This window comes from Anabrus simplex, chromosome 1 (assembly GCF_040414725.1).
Source record: "Anabrus simplex isolate iqAnaSimp1 chromosome 1, ASM4041472v1, whole genome shotgun sequence".
Taxonomy (NCBI): domain Eukaryota; kingdom Metazoa; phylum Arthropoda; class Insecta; order Orthoptera; family Tettigoniidae; genus Anabrus; species Anabrus simplex.
The window spans coordinates 1,792,912,850-1,792,929,108 of NC_090265.1; the positions used below are offsets into that span (position 1 = coordinate 1,792,912,850).

The following is a 16,259-nucleotide window of genomic DNA, read 5'->3' on the forward strand; positions in this document are numbered from 1 at the left end:
ACCATGTGCAGAGATTTGTACCCTTTATTTACAATCCCATTTATGTGATTACCCCAAAACGCAGTAATTAAAATTGAGAGGTCTTTTTCCCATTTGTGAAACTCCCAATCTGACTGTAGCCATTTAGCCGGCCTGCATGTAAATTGCGACATTAAGTTTTGCTGTACCAACTGGCAGGTGACTAATACCCTGGTGGGCAATCTGTCACAGAGTTTTACTTAATTTTGTCGGTTGAACACCAACAGTGTCACCGGAGATCCTTTATATTCACTAAGTGCCAAACGGACAATTCAGCCCTTCACAAATCTAATTACCTCGCCAGGTTTACACCTGCAATCTTGGAATCCAGAGGCCGACACTCAATCTCATATCTTCGGAGAGATCTCGCACTAACACATGCAAGATTTTCAGCGTCGCAAACATGGGAAGGGGCTAGAATTGGAGAGTCAGTTGTTGTGGCCTTAATTAAGGAACAGTCCCCGCATTTACCTCGTATGAAAATGGGAAACCACGGAAAGCCATATTCAGAGCGGGATCTCGTACCATCTCTCGAATGTAAGCTGACAGGTACGGGACCATAACCGCACGGCCAACTTGCAAAGTATAATCTTCTTCTTATTGGTATTGTTATTATTATTATTATTATTATTATTATTATTATTATTATTATTATTATTATTATTATTATTATTATTACGTTTCGTTTCAAGTTTATATCGATCGCGTGGGCCTGTCACCTTGCTGACAGGACTACTTCGGGCCGGCCGGCACTAATGCGGTGGACAGCAGGACACTAATCCCTTGTAAGCTGGATGAGCCGTGGTAGAGGTCGACATTGCTACACAAGGCCCAGGATACAAGTAATTTAAGACGTGCAGATCACTATTTTCTTAATCTAACTGGAGTCATCTATCTCAGCTGGCAAGCCGAACTTGTCCTCGGACACTCCCGGCACTAAAATCCATACGCCATTTCATTCTCTCTAACTTGATATATCTTCTTTACTAACGAAACTTGTTGATGAAAATTGTTTTACTGAGTCCTTACAAGCCTTATCTTAGGTTTACTTTATAGCCTACAAATAAATCAATCAATACTGATCTGCATTTAGGGTAGTCGCCTAGGTTGACATATTCCCAATCTGGTGTTTCTTAGCCTTTTCTTAAAATATTTCAAAGAAATTGGAAATTTAGTGAATATCTCCCGTCGTAAGTTATTCCAATCCCTAACTCCCCTTCCTATAAAATAATATTTGTCCCAATTTGTCCTCTTGAATTCCAACTTTATCTTCATATTGTGATATCTCCTACTTTCAAAGACACCACTCAAACTTATTCGTCTAGTAATGTCATTCCACGTCATCTCTCCACTGACAGCTCGGAACATACCGCTTAGTCGAGCAGCTCGTCTTCTTTCTCCCAGTTCTTCCCAGCCCAAATTTTTCAACATTTTTGTAACTCTACTCTTTTGTTGGAAATCACCCAAAATAAATCGAACTACTTTTCTTCGGATTTGTTTCCAGTTCATGAATCAAGTAATCCTTATGAGGGTCCCATACACTGCAACCATACTCTAGTTGGGGTCTTACCAGAGACTTATATGCCCTCTCCTTTACACCCTTACTACAATCCCTAAACACCCTCATAACCATGTGCAGTGATCTGTACCCTTTATTTACAATCCCATTTATGTGATTACCCCAATGAAGTTCTTTCCTTATATTAACACCTAGATACTTACAGTGATTCCCAAAAGGAAATTTCCCAATCAATGCAGTAATTAAAGCAGAGAGGATTATTCTATTTGTGAAACTCACAACCTGACTTTTAACCCTGTTTATCATCATACCATTGCCTGCTGTCCATCTCACAACATTATCGAGGTCATTTTGCAGTTGCTCACAATCTTGTAACTTAAATACATCCATTATGGCATGTTTGTCTTGTTTTATGCTGTATCAGTGGCAATATAGATTTTTAAACAACATCCAGTGAGTAATTGAGGATTGTGGGTTAATGCCTTACAGTTCTTCGATGCTAGGCATGGTTTGAACAGCCACTAACAAAAATGAGTATATTTCCTGATGCATTTTCTAATGTGTTAACTTTTTGTCGAATTTTGACCATAGGCTATGCATGTATGTTCAGTCCTCGGCCCGAAGGCTGGTTGGACCCTCAACAGCTCCGCCATCAGCTGCCATAGATGGCCTAGGCATCACTGAAGAGGCGTACTAGGGAAATGAGGAGGGATGTAGTTTCCCGTTGCTTTCCTCACCGAGCCAGAAGTTGCTATTACATATCAGTCTGCCAAGCCCACTGAAATGTGCACCATCTCACCCTATTTTTTCACACCAATCATAACGTGGATTGGCTGCATCGCTCATACCTCAGTCACTTTCACATTGCCAAAGGCAAGGATGAAACAGACACAGATCAATGAAAGTAACAAAATTGCTCTAGCCTGTACCTGAAGACAGTGAACTGAAACACTAGGTTCCGCCAGCAAATGCATATCGTAGGCTATATTCGCAGGATATTTCTAAGGAGTGGTGGTGGTGATTATTTTTTTCAGAGGAAGTACTTTTTTTTTTTTGCTAGGGGCTTTACGTCGCACCGACACAGATAGGTCTTATGGCGACGATGGGATAGGAAAGGACAAGGAGTTGAGAGGAAGCGGCCGTGGCCTTAATTAAGGTACAGCCCCAGCATTTGCCTGGTGTGAAAATGGGAAACCACGGAAAACCATTTTCAGGGCTGCCGATAGTGGGATTCGAACCTACTATCTCCCGGATGCAAGCTCACAGCCGCGCGCCTCTACGCGCACGGCCAACTCGCCCGGTAGAGGAAGTACAACTAGGCGACCATCCTCTATAGAACACTAATCAGAGAGAAATAATGCGAGGGGCAAAAAAAGACAAGGGCCACGAAATGCGTCAAAATGAAATAATCCCTAGGATTCGCAAACCTAATACTTTGTAGGTCGGATAAGAACAAGAGTTGTCCAAAGAAGGTCGGATAGGATAGATGAAAGTGAGGAGTGTGGAGTAAGTGCTTGGACTCAGCTAAGGGCCCGTGGTCGCCAACCCGCGCTCTCTAAGTTCAGAGCTACTGGGGCTCCATTACGACCTTCAGGGGATACCGTGGGTGTTATTCTACCGCCCCGACCCACAGGGGAAAAGAAATTTCTAAGGACATATTTGGTTATTTTACACGTTATGAATGATTTAATGGTGTTATGTCTATAGCAAGTTAACATGAAACACCGTATAATTGTCCGGCTCCATGCCTAATCGTTAGCTTGCTGGCCTTTGGTCATAGGGGACCCGGGTTCGATTCCCGTCAGGGTCGGGAATATTAACCATCATTGGTTAATTTCGCTGGTACGGAGGCTGGGTGTATGTGTTGTCTTCATCATCATTTCATCCTCATCGCGAAGCGCAGGACGCCTATGGGTGTCAAATCAAGAGACCTGCACGTGGCGAGCCGAACATGACCTCGGACACTTCCGGCAGTAAAAACCATACGCCATTAATTTTTTTTTTACCGTAGAATTGTAACTTCATAGAAAGTACTATTTTATATTTGTTTTCGTTTTTTGTTGTAGTTGTGTCACAACGGTTTAGAAGTTTTGCAGGAACGAGAAGGCCTTGATTTGGGCTTGATTATCATACTAGCAGTCATCAACTATGACGCTGTGGGTAATAATAATAATAATAATAATAATAATAATAATAATAATAATAATGGCTTCATATACTAAATGTTTACCTCGGTAGTGTAACGGTTTAGCTCTATTAGTTGTTCTCGAAATACTGTGTTTGATTCCTGATCCTTGCAGATATTAAATATTGGTAAGAGAGCTGGTTCACCTCCACTGACGCTGTGTTTGAAACTAGCTATAGTCTACCACTCGAGGAACACCAGGACATCAGTTTACGTACTGTATTTTAACTAACGGATTGCAATATTTTTAACTGGTACCATCTACTTGGGCTACGTATCAGTTTTGAAGGTCTGATTTACTGCTACCTAGTAGCGAAGTGGAATTCTACTGGACGAGTTCGCCACTAGAAGTCTTTAACTCTTTATTTTACCAATAAGTACCGTATTACACGGGGACGCGAAGTGCCGAGAATTTTGCCAGTCCTTCAAACATCCATTATCTCGGCCGGGATCATAGTCACAGCCTTTGGATCATTATCCGTCTATTCTGCCTCAGATCTTGATCTTGTATCTTAATCTTTGAAATGAAAATAAGATCCATACACGGATAATTTCGTGTACACTCCGGCTGTCCAGTAAGGTGTAGGAAGCCACCTGCCGGTACGCAGTGGACACATTCCACTATGAGCGGTGTAATTAAAGCTGAGTGAATGAAAGCTCCCTTCTCCCACCATAAATGTTGGTGTGACAGGTTACAGGTGTGAGGAGGGGCGGGGGCGTGTGTGACTTCAAACGGACAACCGCCGCTCTGACACTAGCACGTCACATAGCCTTTTCTTTCTTTTCACTCCATTCTTCCTTTTAGCTTAGCTTTTGAAGCCGCTCGGCTTCGAGCAGGACAAAGATACACTACTTCAGCCCATCACGCAGGAGATCCTGTTGCGACCTTAACGCCCTCTCGCCATTTGTTACCGAAGTCAAATTAACTGCACTGGTGTACATACCTGTATATACAGTATGTGTCTGGCCCCGTGGGTCATGGGTTTGATTCACGGCGGGCTCGGGAAGTTCTATTTTCATTGGCTATTTACTCTGGCTTGGGGATTGCGTATTTGTGCCGTTCTTCCTAATTAGAGCCCCATTATCACAGACGCGCTGGTCGTCCATGGGAGTCAAATCGAGCGACCTGCACCAGGCTTCTTGGACGCCATACGCCATTATTATTATTATTCCCTTCTTGCGAACCGGGCAACCTTAGAACCACGCCAATACCACTTCACTTCCTTCTTATCATCCCTTCTTCCTTTCTCTTTCTCCACAGTGCCTTCATTCTTTCGGAATGTATTATTATTATTATTATTATTATTATTATTATTATTATTATTATTATTATTATTATTATCAATTTATTTAGTTTATTTCGACCCATAAAGCAAATTATTACTTGTTGTTATTTGTTGTTATTTGTTGTTATTTTCTTGTTCCTTTTCTTGTTCCTCCATCATGTCGCTATGTTTAGCTCGACGTTCGTCAGTCCATTTTCTCCTAGATCTGCTGGGCTTATCTTCTGAAGCAAATTCCCAACTGTAAATCTTATGTCTGAAAGGTTTGCGGTATTCGATATCTGTAGGTGTGATGTTGGCGTTATTGACATCAGTTTGGACTTCTTTGATCCAAACCGTTGTCATCTTTCATGTTTGTGAGTAAATCAATATTTTCTTTGTTAGTCGGTTGTCATCTAGCCTTATAATGTGTCTATAAAATTTCAATCGTCGTTAATGGAAATTTGTTTCAATGTTTTGAGTATTTTTCTGCGATCTTGTGCGATTGTAGACGATATCCTTCATCGGTAAGTTTTGGGCCAAGGATTTTTCGGATGATTTTCCTCTCTTGATATTTTCGAGATCCCCTTTATAATTGAGGTTTAAAGTCTCACTGGCATAGAGTGTTTCAGGTTTGACGACCGCCGTTTTGTGTTAATGCTCATGTTTTCCGCATTTTGAGTTTACCTGTTTATTGTGCTATTCCTTCTGTAGCTGTATGTTCAAAGTTTCACCTAAATATTTGAACGTTTGTGTGGTTCAATGTGTTTTGTAGCCATGAATGCAGTTTTGTAAAGGAGATTTTTAAACCAACTTTCCCAGCACATTCTTTGAGTACTTCAGTCCGGTGAACTACCGTCTGCTCATCTCCGGAGGGGACTGCTAAATCATCAGCATAGGCTAAGCAAGTAAAGTTGATATTATTCTGTTTTCTTCGTAACATGACAGGTTTCCATATGTTGCGACTTTTCAATTCTTTTTCCCCATTCTTTGATGACCTTGTCAAGAACGACCTTGCACAGCAACGGAGAAAGTCTGTCAAGCTGCCGGACACTAGTTTTAATGGAAAAGATTGAGAGATCTCTCCAATGTATTCGACGTTGGAAATTTTATCGGTTAGAGTTTGTTGGACGAGGCGTCTTGTTTTCGGATCGAGATTGTTTTCCTCGAGTAGGCCTATATTAAAAAGATTATTATTATTACTATCTATGGATTTGGCCCAAAGAAATATGCATTAGACATAAAAACAAGTCATCCGTGAGTGGCGGAAAGAAATTAACAACGATGGGCTCCAAAATGGAGACTGGGTTACAAGAACATGAATAATTCGTCGCTGTTCGGAAAAAAAGGTTATATCTTAAGGAAAATAACGGATAGGAAGAGCATAGGAATCGGCTGTGGCTTATGAACAGGAACTCTCTCAGCATTTGGCTGAAAGTGAAAATAGGAAACCACGGAAAACCATTATGATGACTGCCGACGGTGGAGATGAAACCCACGCTTCTCCCAAATGCTGAGCTCGGCACCATAGCCCTAGCGCATCAACACGCGTGGCCACGCCGCTCGGTAATAATAATAATAATAATAATAATAATAATAATAATAATAATAATAATAATAATAATAATAATAATAATATCGGTCGAGTTGGCCATGCGGTTAGAGGCGCGCGGCTGTAAGCTTCCATGCGGGAGATAGTGTGTTCGAATCCCACTGTCGGCAGCCCTGAAGATGGTTGTCCGTGGTTTCCTATTTTCACGCCAGGCAAATGCTGGGGCTGTACCTTAATTAAAGCCTTAAAGCCACGGCCGATTCCTTGCAACTCCTTAGCCTTTCCTATCCCATCGTCGCCATAAGACCTATCTGTATCGGTGCGACGTAAAGCCAGTAACAAAATAATAATAATAATAATAATAATAATAATAATAATAATAATAATAATAATAATAATAATAATAATAATAATAATAATAATAAGGGAGATGGTGCATTAGAGAGATAGTTCGAGAATGGAGGAAAGCCATCAATACTAAAGGTGCTCAACTAGGAAGAAATCCAAATAAAATAATTAAGGATTGTTTAGCTTTCGCAGAAGACATGGCGCTAATTACAGACTCATTAGATAATGCTCAAGAACAAATACGAGAATTAAAGAACCAAGCGGCAAAAATAGGATTGAAAACATAATTTGAAAAAAAAAAAGGTCGTGACAAACATCATTAATGCCCCTCAAAATATTACAATTAAGAATAATATAGTCTAATATCTCGGACAGATTGCTTTACATACGTGGGAGAATGTATAACAAACAACACAAAAGAAGTCCAGCTCCATGGCTAAATTATTATCTATGCCATTGACCCAAAGAAATATGGATTAGACATAAAAACAAGTCACCCCGGCCGGATCGGAGATTTCAACCTTAAATGGTTAATTGCCTTGGCTCGGGGACTGGGTGTCTGTGCTGTCCTCAACATCCCTGCAATTCACACAGCACACATAACAGTATCCTCCACTACAATAACACGCAGTTAACTACACACGGCAGATGCCGCCCACCCTCATCGGAGGGTCAGCCTTACAAGGGCTGCACTCGGCTAGAAACAGCCCCACGAAATTAAAAGGAAAAGGAAAGGTAGCTATTGATATGAGAGTAAACAAAATGGAAAGGATGTTTCATGTGTCAAAAAAATATGTACAATAGGCTAAGAAATCTCTATCCTGGAACTTGAAATTAAGACATTATCAAACAGAAATTTTATATACAGCGGAAAGTCTTAAGCTCACAAGAATTGTGGACCTAGAAAAATTAGAAAAAGTTGAAAGAAGAATTTTGAGAAAACTACTGGGACCTATAAGAAACAACAATGGTGAATTTAGACTACGATCAAACAGAGGGCTGTATTTAAAAGTTGAAAAACTGACAACTGTAATGAGGAAAAGAAGACTCCAGTTTCCTGGACACATTTATAGAATGGATAGCAATAGACTATCTAAACAAATCTTCAACATTGAACAGTTACAAATCCAAGCCAACGGAGTTCATTGAAACTGAAAAGGATATGAAATACGCTGGAATTAATATAGATACGATAGAAAACAGAACACGTTTCAGAGGAGGAACAGGATTTCAGGAGAGAAATAAATTAACAACTGAAGAAAAATGGACTCAAGAGGAAAAGAAACAACATGTTATTCAGAAAATGCAGGAAGTTTGGAAACGAAAAGAAAGTTAAATGCAAAGAAAAGTAACCAAAGTTGATTGATCGTACCCTCAAAACGGTATTTCCAAGTAGAAGAAGAATCGCCATTTTAATTTCCGTCCCATCAAAATTTGGCAGGAGAATTATTGATCGTTTTACAAGCTACCTTTCTGATTGAAGATAACACGGTCACGGTGGATTGCAATTGTAATGCACCATTGCAAAATTGCACTTAATAGTCAGCAGATGTGTAGAAAACGTTTCTCAAACTAGATGCTGCAAGATTCGTTCTTGGCCGACGGCTACCTTCAGTCCGTTTCACTGTAGGCTTATTTGTCGATATGTCTTGCGTTTCTTTCTGGACATCTTGAAGTTGATTTCATTTTGCTACCGGGAAATTCTACATCGAAGGAGTATCAAATTGAAAATAACCTTGTGCACACAATGAAGATATAAACAGAGCAGTAACAACACACTTACTTTGTACTTTCATGTTACCACTGCCTGCATATTGTTGATGAAATGTTCTGGAATTGACCGGTTCCATGGTTAAATGGATAGCATGCTGGCCTTTGTTCAGAGGGGTCCCGGGTTCGACTCCCGGTAGGGTCGGGAATTTTAGCCATCATTGGTTAATTTCGCTGATATGGGTGCTGCGTGTATGTGTCGTTTTCATAATCATTTCATCCTCATGATGACGCTCGGGTAGCCTACGGGCGTCAAATCTAAGACCTGCACCAGGCGAGCCGAACTTGTCCTCGGACACTCCTGGCACTAAAAGCCATACACCATTTCATTTTTTCCAGAATTGACCGAAGAAATTGAAATGATAAAAACTGATAACTGTAACAAAATCGCTGGATCCATACTAAGCTTTACCACAGAAATACAAATAAACTCGGCATCAAATAACACTTTGCTTTTTTTTTTTATTGCATGCTTAATGTCGCACGAAATCTTTGAAGGTTTTCGACAACGGAGGAATGGAAAAGAGCAGATAGCGGCGTGGCCTTAATTAAGGTCACCAACATTTGCCTGATGTGAAAATGTGAAAAGTGGTAAACTATCTTCAGAGCTGCCGACCTGGGATTCGAACCCACTATCTCCCGAATGCAAGCTGACACGTACGCGACCCTAACGGCACCAGCAACTCAGTCGGTGACACATTTTGTGATTACTGGGGATGGAAGAAGAGCAATTGTGGGTAAATGTCCTTATTTCCTCTACGACGAAATATGATTTGAAAATAAAATAATGATATTTAGTTCCCATTTGGGCGAGATTAGCTGCTGGCTTCGCTCAAAATGAGCCTGGGTGAACTCAAGAATAGTTGGCATAAGCTGAAGAAAGTTCAGAAATTATTTTCCATTCCCAGTTTCTCCATAGAATCTAACCTCTTTGTATCTTACGGGAGGAGAAGTTTTCATTACTTTTTACCTGATTCATTCGTCTAACTTCTCCTTCCTTTATAAGTCTCCTGTTTAACAACAACAATAATAATAATAATAATAATAATAATAATAATAATAATAATAATAATAATAATAATAATAATATCACACCAACACAGATATGTCTTATGGCGACGATGGGACAGTAAACAGCTAGGAGTGGGAAGGAAGCAGCCGTAGCCTCAATTAAGGTACAGTGCCTGGTGTGAAAATGGGAAACCACGGAAAACCATCTTCAGCGCAGCCGACAGCGGGGTTCGAGCCCACTGTTCCCGAATGCAAGCTGACAGTTACATCACCCAAATCGCATAGCCACTTGCTCGTTAGTAATATTGTGAAACATAGGAATCAATTTTGAAAATCTTCTCAGAGTAAAAGGAAATGTTCGTGGTGGTGTCGCGAACAACGGAGTTCATGGGGAGGAGGAAAAAGGTGTTGGTGAAATTACGCTTAAAGGAGTGGAAAGGATGGTAAATGAACTCCATTGTCATAAAGCAGCAGGAATAGATGAAATTAAACCTGAAATGGTGAAGTATAGTGGGAAGGCAGGAATAAATTGGCTTCATAGAGTAGTAAGATCAGCATGGAGTGTTGGTAAGGTACCTTCAGATTGGACAAAAGTAGTAATTGCATCTATCTATAAGCAAGGGAACAGGAAGGATTGCAACAACTATCGAGGTATCTCATTGATTAGTATACCAGGCAAAGTATTCACTGGCATCTTGGAAGCGAGGTGCAATCAGAGGTTGAATGAGTGCAATTGGACTAGACAAAAGAGTGACTGAATGGGTTGCTATATCTCTAGAAAATAGATCTCAGAGGATTTATCTGACCCTGTAATAATTAAGAGGGGAATTCCTCAAGGCAGTATTATCGGACCTTTATGTTTTCTTATATATATAAATGATATGAGTAAAGGAGCGGAATCGGAGGTAAGGCTTTTTGCGGATGATGTTATTCTCTATAGAGTGATAAATAAGTTACAAGATTGTGAGCAACTGCAACGTGACCTCGAAAATGTTGTGAGATAGACAGCAGGCAATGGTATGTTGATAAACGGGGTTAAAAGTCAGGTTGTGAGTTTCACAAATAGGAAAAGTCCTCTCAGTTTTAATTACTGCGTTGATGGGGTGAAAGTTCCTTTTGGGGATCATTGTAAGTATCTAGGTGTTAATGTAAGGAAAGATCTTCATTGGGGTAATCACATAAATGGGATTGTAAATAAAGGGTACATGGTTATGAGGGTGTTTAGGGGTTGTAGTAAGGATGTAAAGGAGAGGACATATAAGTCTCTGGTAAGACCCCAACTAGAGTATGGTTCCAGTGTATGGGACCCTCACCTGGATTACCTGATTCAAGAACTGGAAAAAATACAAAGAAAAGCAGCTCGATTTGTTCTGGGTGATTTCCGACAAAAGAGTAGCGTTACAAAAATGTTGCAATGTTTGGGTTGGGAAGTGTACCGGGCGGTACACCTCTACACCGTTTATTTAAAAGTTGCGCCAGTTGAAACTCCTCTTCTGGAGGAAGGTTGAACTTTATCTATTCTATTAATTCTCTACTTTCTCAGAAGATGTCACCACGTGGAAAATTTTGAGTTTTTGAACTGTGTCACTTTTGATGTGTTTTTGTTTCGCTTGAAGTAAGAAGTGTGAACTTTCTCTTCTAGAGGACACTACTGAAGATCAACAATAGTGCGACCTAGTGCGGAGTCAAAGAACTATTTTGTTGGAGAAATTTTTATTTCAAGAGTTTGTTCTTTGTTAAATTTCCTTCTGTCATTGTTTAAGTTGGCTGTATACCCCTCTTTTTCCCCTTAGTTTGGATCTAGCCAATCCCGATTTTCTTTAATTAATTTTCCACCAATAATGTGTTTCTTTTTCCTCTATGTAGGGGTTTCTTTTCCCGAACCAATAAAGATTTTGTGGGAGGGCGTTTTATTTCCCCTAACGCCTAGAATCTTCCGCGAGAGGATATAAACTGCTGATTTTGGGGTCTCCGGGCCACTTCTGTTCCATCTTTCAGTGTATTAAGTACATAGCAGGAGGCGGGAAGCGCCTCTTTCTTCTTCAGCCGTTCAACACCAGGTAATGGCCTATTAATAACTTCTTTTCTTGCTAGGTCGGCAGTTTAACACTCGCGGCGGGTTCGAAGCATTTCCATCATGTAACCTTTTCCTAAAATGTAATTACTCTTTTCATCTTTTTCTTGTAAGGCTACATATTGGGATAGAGAGTGCTAACCCTCTCGAGCTCCCACTCACATTTGTTTTGAGGTGAACTTATTTTCTCAAACTATTCTTCGTTTATGTAATGTAAAGTGTTCTTCTCTAAGTCACCTCTGTAGTATGGGATTAGCCCTTGCGTTAGCGGCCCAGAGCCAGATTAGGTTTTAAAAAACAAAGTGTATTAGGAGTGCAAGATCGCCTCCTCTCAAATTGTTATTTTAGAGGTCATGTAATCAACCTTCTTTTCATGTAATAGACCTCTGTAGGTTGGGTATTTTACCCCTGTGAATACGTCCTTAGAGGACAGCTTGAAGGTAGAGTTTGGTGTGGCCTTTGAGAGGCTTAAATTTTAAGAGCGGATCGCTCTTTTGAAAATGGAGTGTCATATGCCTCGTGGAGGCTTTTCTGTGTAATTCGGAGCCAGGGGCTCCTAGGGATGAATGGGGTTTTCTGCCCCTCTGTTAAAACTTGTGTTTGTGGTAAAACTGAGCTGATCGCTGAAGTCAGGGCGTGAAGCCCAAAACCTGTAAATATTGTATCTCCCCTTGTTTTGCTACATTGTACCTGCCATGTCTGTTATTGCTTTATTTTTGAAAAGAAAATATAACCTAGTTAAATTTTAAATTAATTTTACATTAACTTTGATTCCGTAGTTTGAAACCCATTCACGCCCGCACCTTCTTACGCCTCTACCTACCGCTAAAACACGGTAACAAGTGGTAGCAGAGCGTGGTTGAATGGGTCTCAATTTAGCCCCTTTTGACGGCTAAACATTGCTTTGATTCGAACTCTAACAATTGTCTCAGTTGCTGGAATTTTTTGAGTTTTTCAAAATTGTTCTGTCATCATGCCCGGCCCTCGCGATGTTCTCCTCCTTAACTATTTGCGCAAAGAGGAGTTGATATACGAGTTAACTATCAGAAATGTGCAATCTGGAGGCACGGTTGCAATCGACACCAACAAGCTTAGAGAGTCCCTTGATTTGCCCATTTCCATCCCCAATTTGGGAGAGAAAGAAATTGATGACTCTCTTTCCACGATCGTCGAGAATATTACTGGGCTAGCATCTGTAGTCAGCTTTTTTGATGAAAACGATCCGTCTCCTAATCAAATTAAGCGTGTGCAAGGCAGGCTGTATCACTTTGCAAATAGAGTTAATGATCTGTTGTCTCTAAAGGTGAATGACGTTCAGAGGAAGGACGCTAATACGCTCCTTGAAACTATTTCTGAATTGTCTAATAAGGTCACTCAATTGCTAACCGGCGAAGTTCCTCCCAAAACTGATCAACCCGCCACGGTGAATGTAGGTAACGAGGAAGAGCCTCCTCAGGGAGAAGTCAATAGGATAACCGTTGCTGCTCAAACTATCTCTGCCCCATCGAACAACGAATCTGAACGCCTTGCGTCATTGGGTAACATCCGCTCTGAATTAACTTCTTTGCCATTGAAACCTTTAACGACTATGTCACCTGGGTTCAGTAGCTTGCCTCATCCATTGGCAATGTTGCTTAGAGGTATCTCTAAGTTTTCCGTCAACACCACCAGTGATGTAATTTCATTTTTAAGATTTCTAGTGGAATTTCAGGATCATGCCCTTGTGTTTTCTATTTCGCCATGTCAAATTTTGCAAATTATCAATCCGTATGCTATTGGTATTCTCTCTGATAAAATCGTAAGAGCCATTGCCGAGCAATCATCTATTGAGGATTTCCATGCCCATTTGCTAGCTAACTTCATCCCGGCTAGGGCCAGGTCCTCCCTGATTCAGAAGTACTATTACCGTGTACAGCGCTTGGATGAAAACTTGGCTGATTTCATTCAAGATATCAAATTCTACACTAGGGTGTTTGCTCTGCACTTTCCTGAAGATCAGATTGTGCAGGCTATTGTAGAAGGTATTTCGCCATCCTACAGGTCATATTTGTGTTTCGCGGCGTGTCCGCAAACCTTCTCTGAACTTGAAGCATTGGCCGTCTCAGCGGAAGGAGTTAGATACGCCGATTCTTTGCGTGTCGCGAAAGAACCTCCGCCTTCCTTTAGTAACACTCGGCCTCCACCTCGCCGACCAGTCAATCCCCGTAAATGTTATGCTTGCGGGTCGCCTGAACATCTGCGGAATAAGTGTCCTCTGATCAAGTCAAGTGGGACAAGGAATGGAGTAGGGTCATCACAAGGCTGTTTTAAGTGTGGGGCCTTCTCACATATCGCCAAGAATTGCCCAAACTCAAATAGCACCCCCTCCTGCTCAACTTCTGGTGCAAATTCCAGCTATTCCAATAATAAAAAGTGACTAGTGGCGTCGGCTGAGCCGACTAATCCATCTTCCCGAGACTTAGCCCCTAGTAAACAGGTTGTAAATGCAGAGAACGACCAGCCTTCAAATTTATCTTTTGAATGCCCTAAAGAGTGTCTTAGGATCGCGGCGGATACCCCCGCACCTGTTCCGTTTCTTAAGATTGAGTTAAATAATGAGCCTATAACAGCTCTCTTAGATTCAGGCAGTGTTTGTTCCATTATTTCGGCTGATTGGTATTCTAAATTGAAATCTGTTTGTAAACTCCCTGACTATGACTCATCTCCTGTTCAATATGTTTCGGCTAATTCATCTCCATTAGAAATTCTAGGTTCCTTACATGTCAAAATTCGGGTTTTTAAATTTACATGGAAGATCAAATTGTTTGTGGCCAAGCGTTTGTCTTGCCCCATCATATTGGGAGCGGACTTCATTTCTCATACTGGTCTTGTGCTCGATCTCCAGAGTAGGTCGTGCACATTCAAATTTGCGTCCAATTGTAGAATTCCCTTGTTAAAGTGTAATTCTGTATCATGTTCATCTATTTCGCCTACCCAGGATGAGATGTTGTTAGACCTTAGACATCTACCTGAGGAGCAGGCTGATAGTATTCGGAAACTGTGTCAGTCGTTTCCCGAGGTGTTCTCTGATACTCTATCTCCACCTAAAATGAAGGCTCTGAAAGAAATCATCGATCAGATGTTGAAGGATGGTATTATTAGGCCCTCTAAGTCAGCGTATTCATCGCCTATTTTTCTAGTCCCGAAACCCCAAGGAGGCTTCAGGCCTGTCATTGATTACAGGGCTCTCAATCGGAAGGTGGTGTTGCAATCTGTGCCCCTTCCTGACCTTCATTCTTGTTTTTCATGGTTTCGTAAGGCCAAGTTCTTCACTATCTTGGACTTGAATCAGGCCTATAATCAAATTCCCCTTGCCGAAGAGTCTAAACATCTTACAGCGTTTGCCACGGACTGGAATTTATATGAATACAACCGCGTGCCTTTCGGGCTCCCCACGGGGGCAGCTGTGCTCACTAGGCTACTAGATAGGGTCTTTTCCGACATCAAATTTGAGTACTTATATCACTACTTGGATGATGTCGTCGTATTTTCCGAAACCTTTGAAGAACATCTAGATCATTTGCGAGAAGTTCTCAATCGCCTTCGTAAGGCTGGGTTAACTGTTAAGTTGTCCAAGGTTGCCTTTGCTAAGCCCTCTATGTCATTCCTAGGGCATATTGTGTCACCTGATGGTGTAGCAGTCGATCATTCTAGAACACAGGCCATCCGTGATTTTAAACCTCCCAAGGACATTAAAGGTATCGCCAGGTTCATTGGCATGGTGAATTTCTTCAGGAAGTTCATTCCTAATTTTGCTAATAGAGCGGCGCCCTTAAACCTTCTTCGTAGGAAAGGCATCAAATTCGAGTGGGGACCTTCTCAACAAGCCGCTTTTGAAGATCTGAAATTAGCTCTCTGTAATGCCCCTGTACTTGCTATGCCTGATTTCTCGAAGAAATTCATCGTCCAAACCGACGCATCGTCGTCAGCAGTAGCTGCAGTTCTTCTTCAAGAGACTGAACTAGGGAGGCGACCCATCGCCTATGCGTCTAGGACATTGTCAGCTCAAGAAGCAAAGTACTCCATATATGAGCTTGAAGGTTTGGCAGTCTTATTCGCCTTAGAAAAGTTCCGTCTCTATCTGGAACACGTCAAATTCGATCTGGAGACAGATAATCAAGCCTTAAGCTGGGTCTTAGGTAGGCCGCGTCGTACAGGTCGTATAGCCCGTTGGGCCATCCGTATTTCTGCCTTCCAATTCGATGTACGACATATCAGAGGTACTGAAAATGTTGTTGCTGATGGACTCAGCCGTATGTTTTCTAACGACGTCGAGACCCATGAACCTGTCGACAGTTCATCACCTTCCGAGTCCATACTATCTGAGGTTAATGCCATCCTAACAGATGCTCCCATGCTTTTTAGGGATATTGAGAAATACCAACGTGAAGATCCGACGCTGGCTCCGATAATGGAAACCCTTTCTTCTGGGGAACATGCTGTCCCTTATGTTCTGAGGAATGGTGTTCTATGTTGCCCTT

At 41.3% G+C, this 16,259-nt stretch overlaps 1 protein-coding gene across 1 annotated transcript in view; it reads right to left on the reverse strand.

Moving 5' to 3' along the window:
• Positions 1-16,259, reverse strand: part of LOC136864461 (protein gooseberry-neuro-like) — a 328,753-nt gene that overhangs the window by 116,517 nt on the left and 195,977 nt on the right. The window contains exon 4 of the mRNA XM_068226801.1: positions 10,973-10,978. Within this exon, the coding sequence (XP_068082902.1) occupies positions 10,973-10,978 (6 nt within the window). The remainder of the gene's footprint in view (positions 1-10,972; positions 10,979-16,259) is intronic.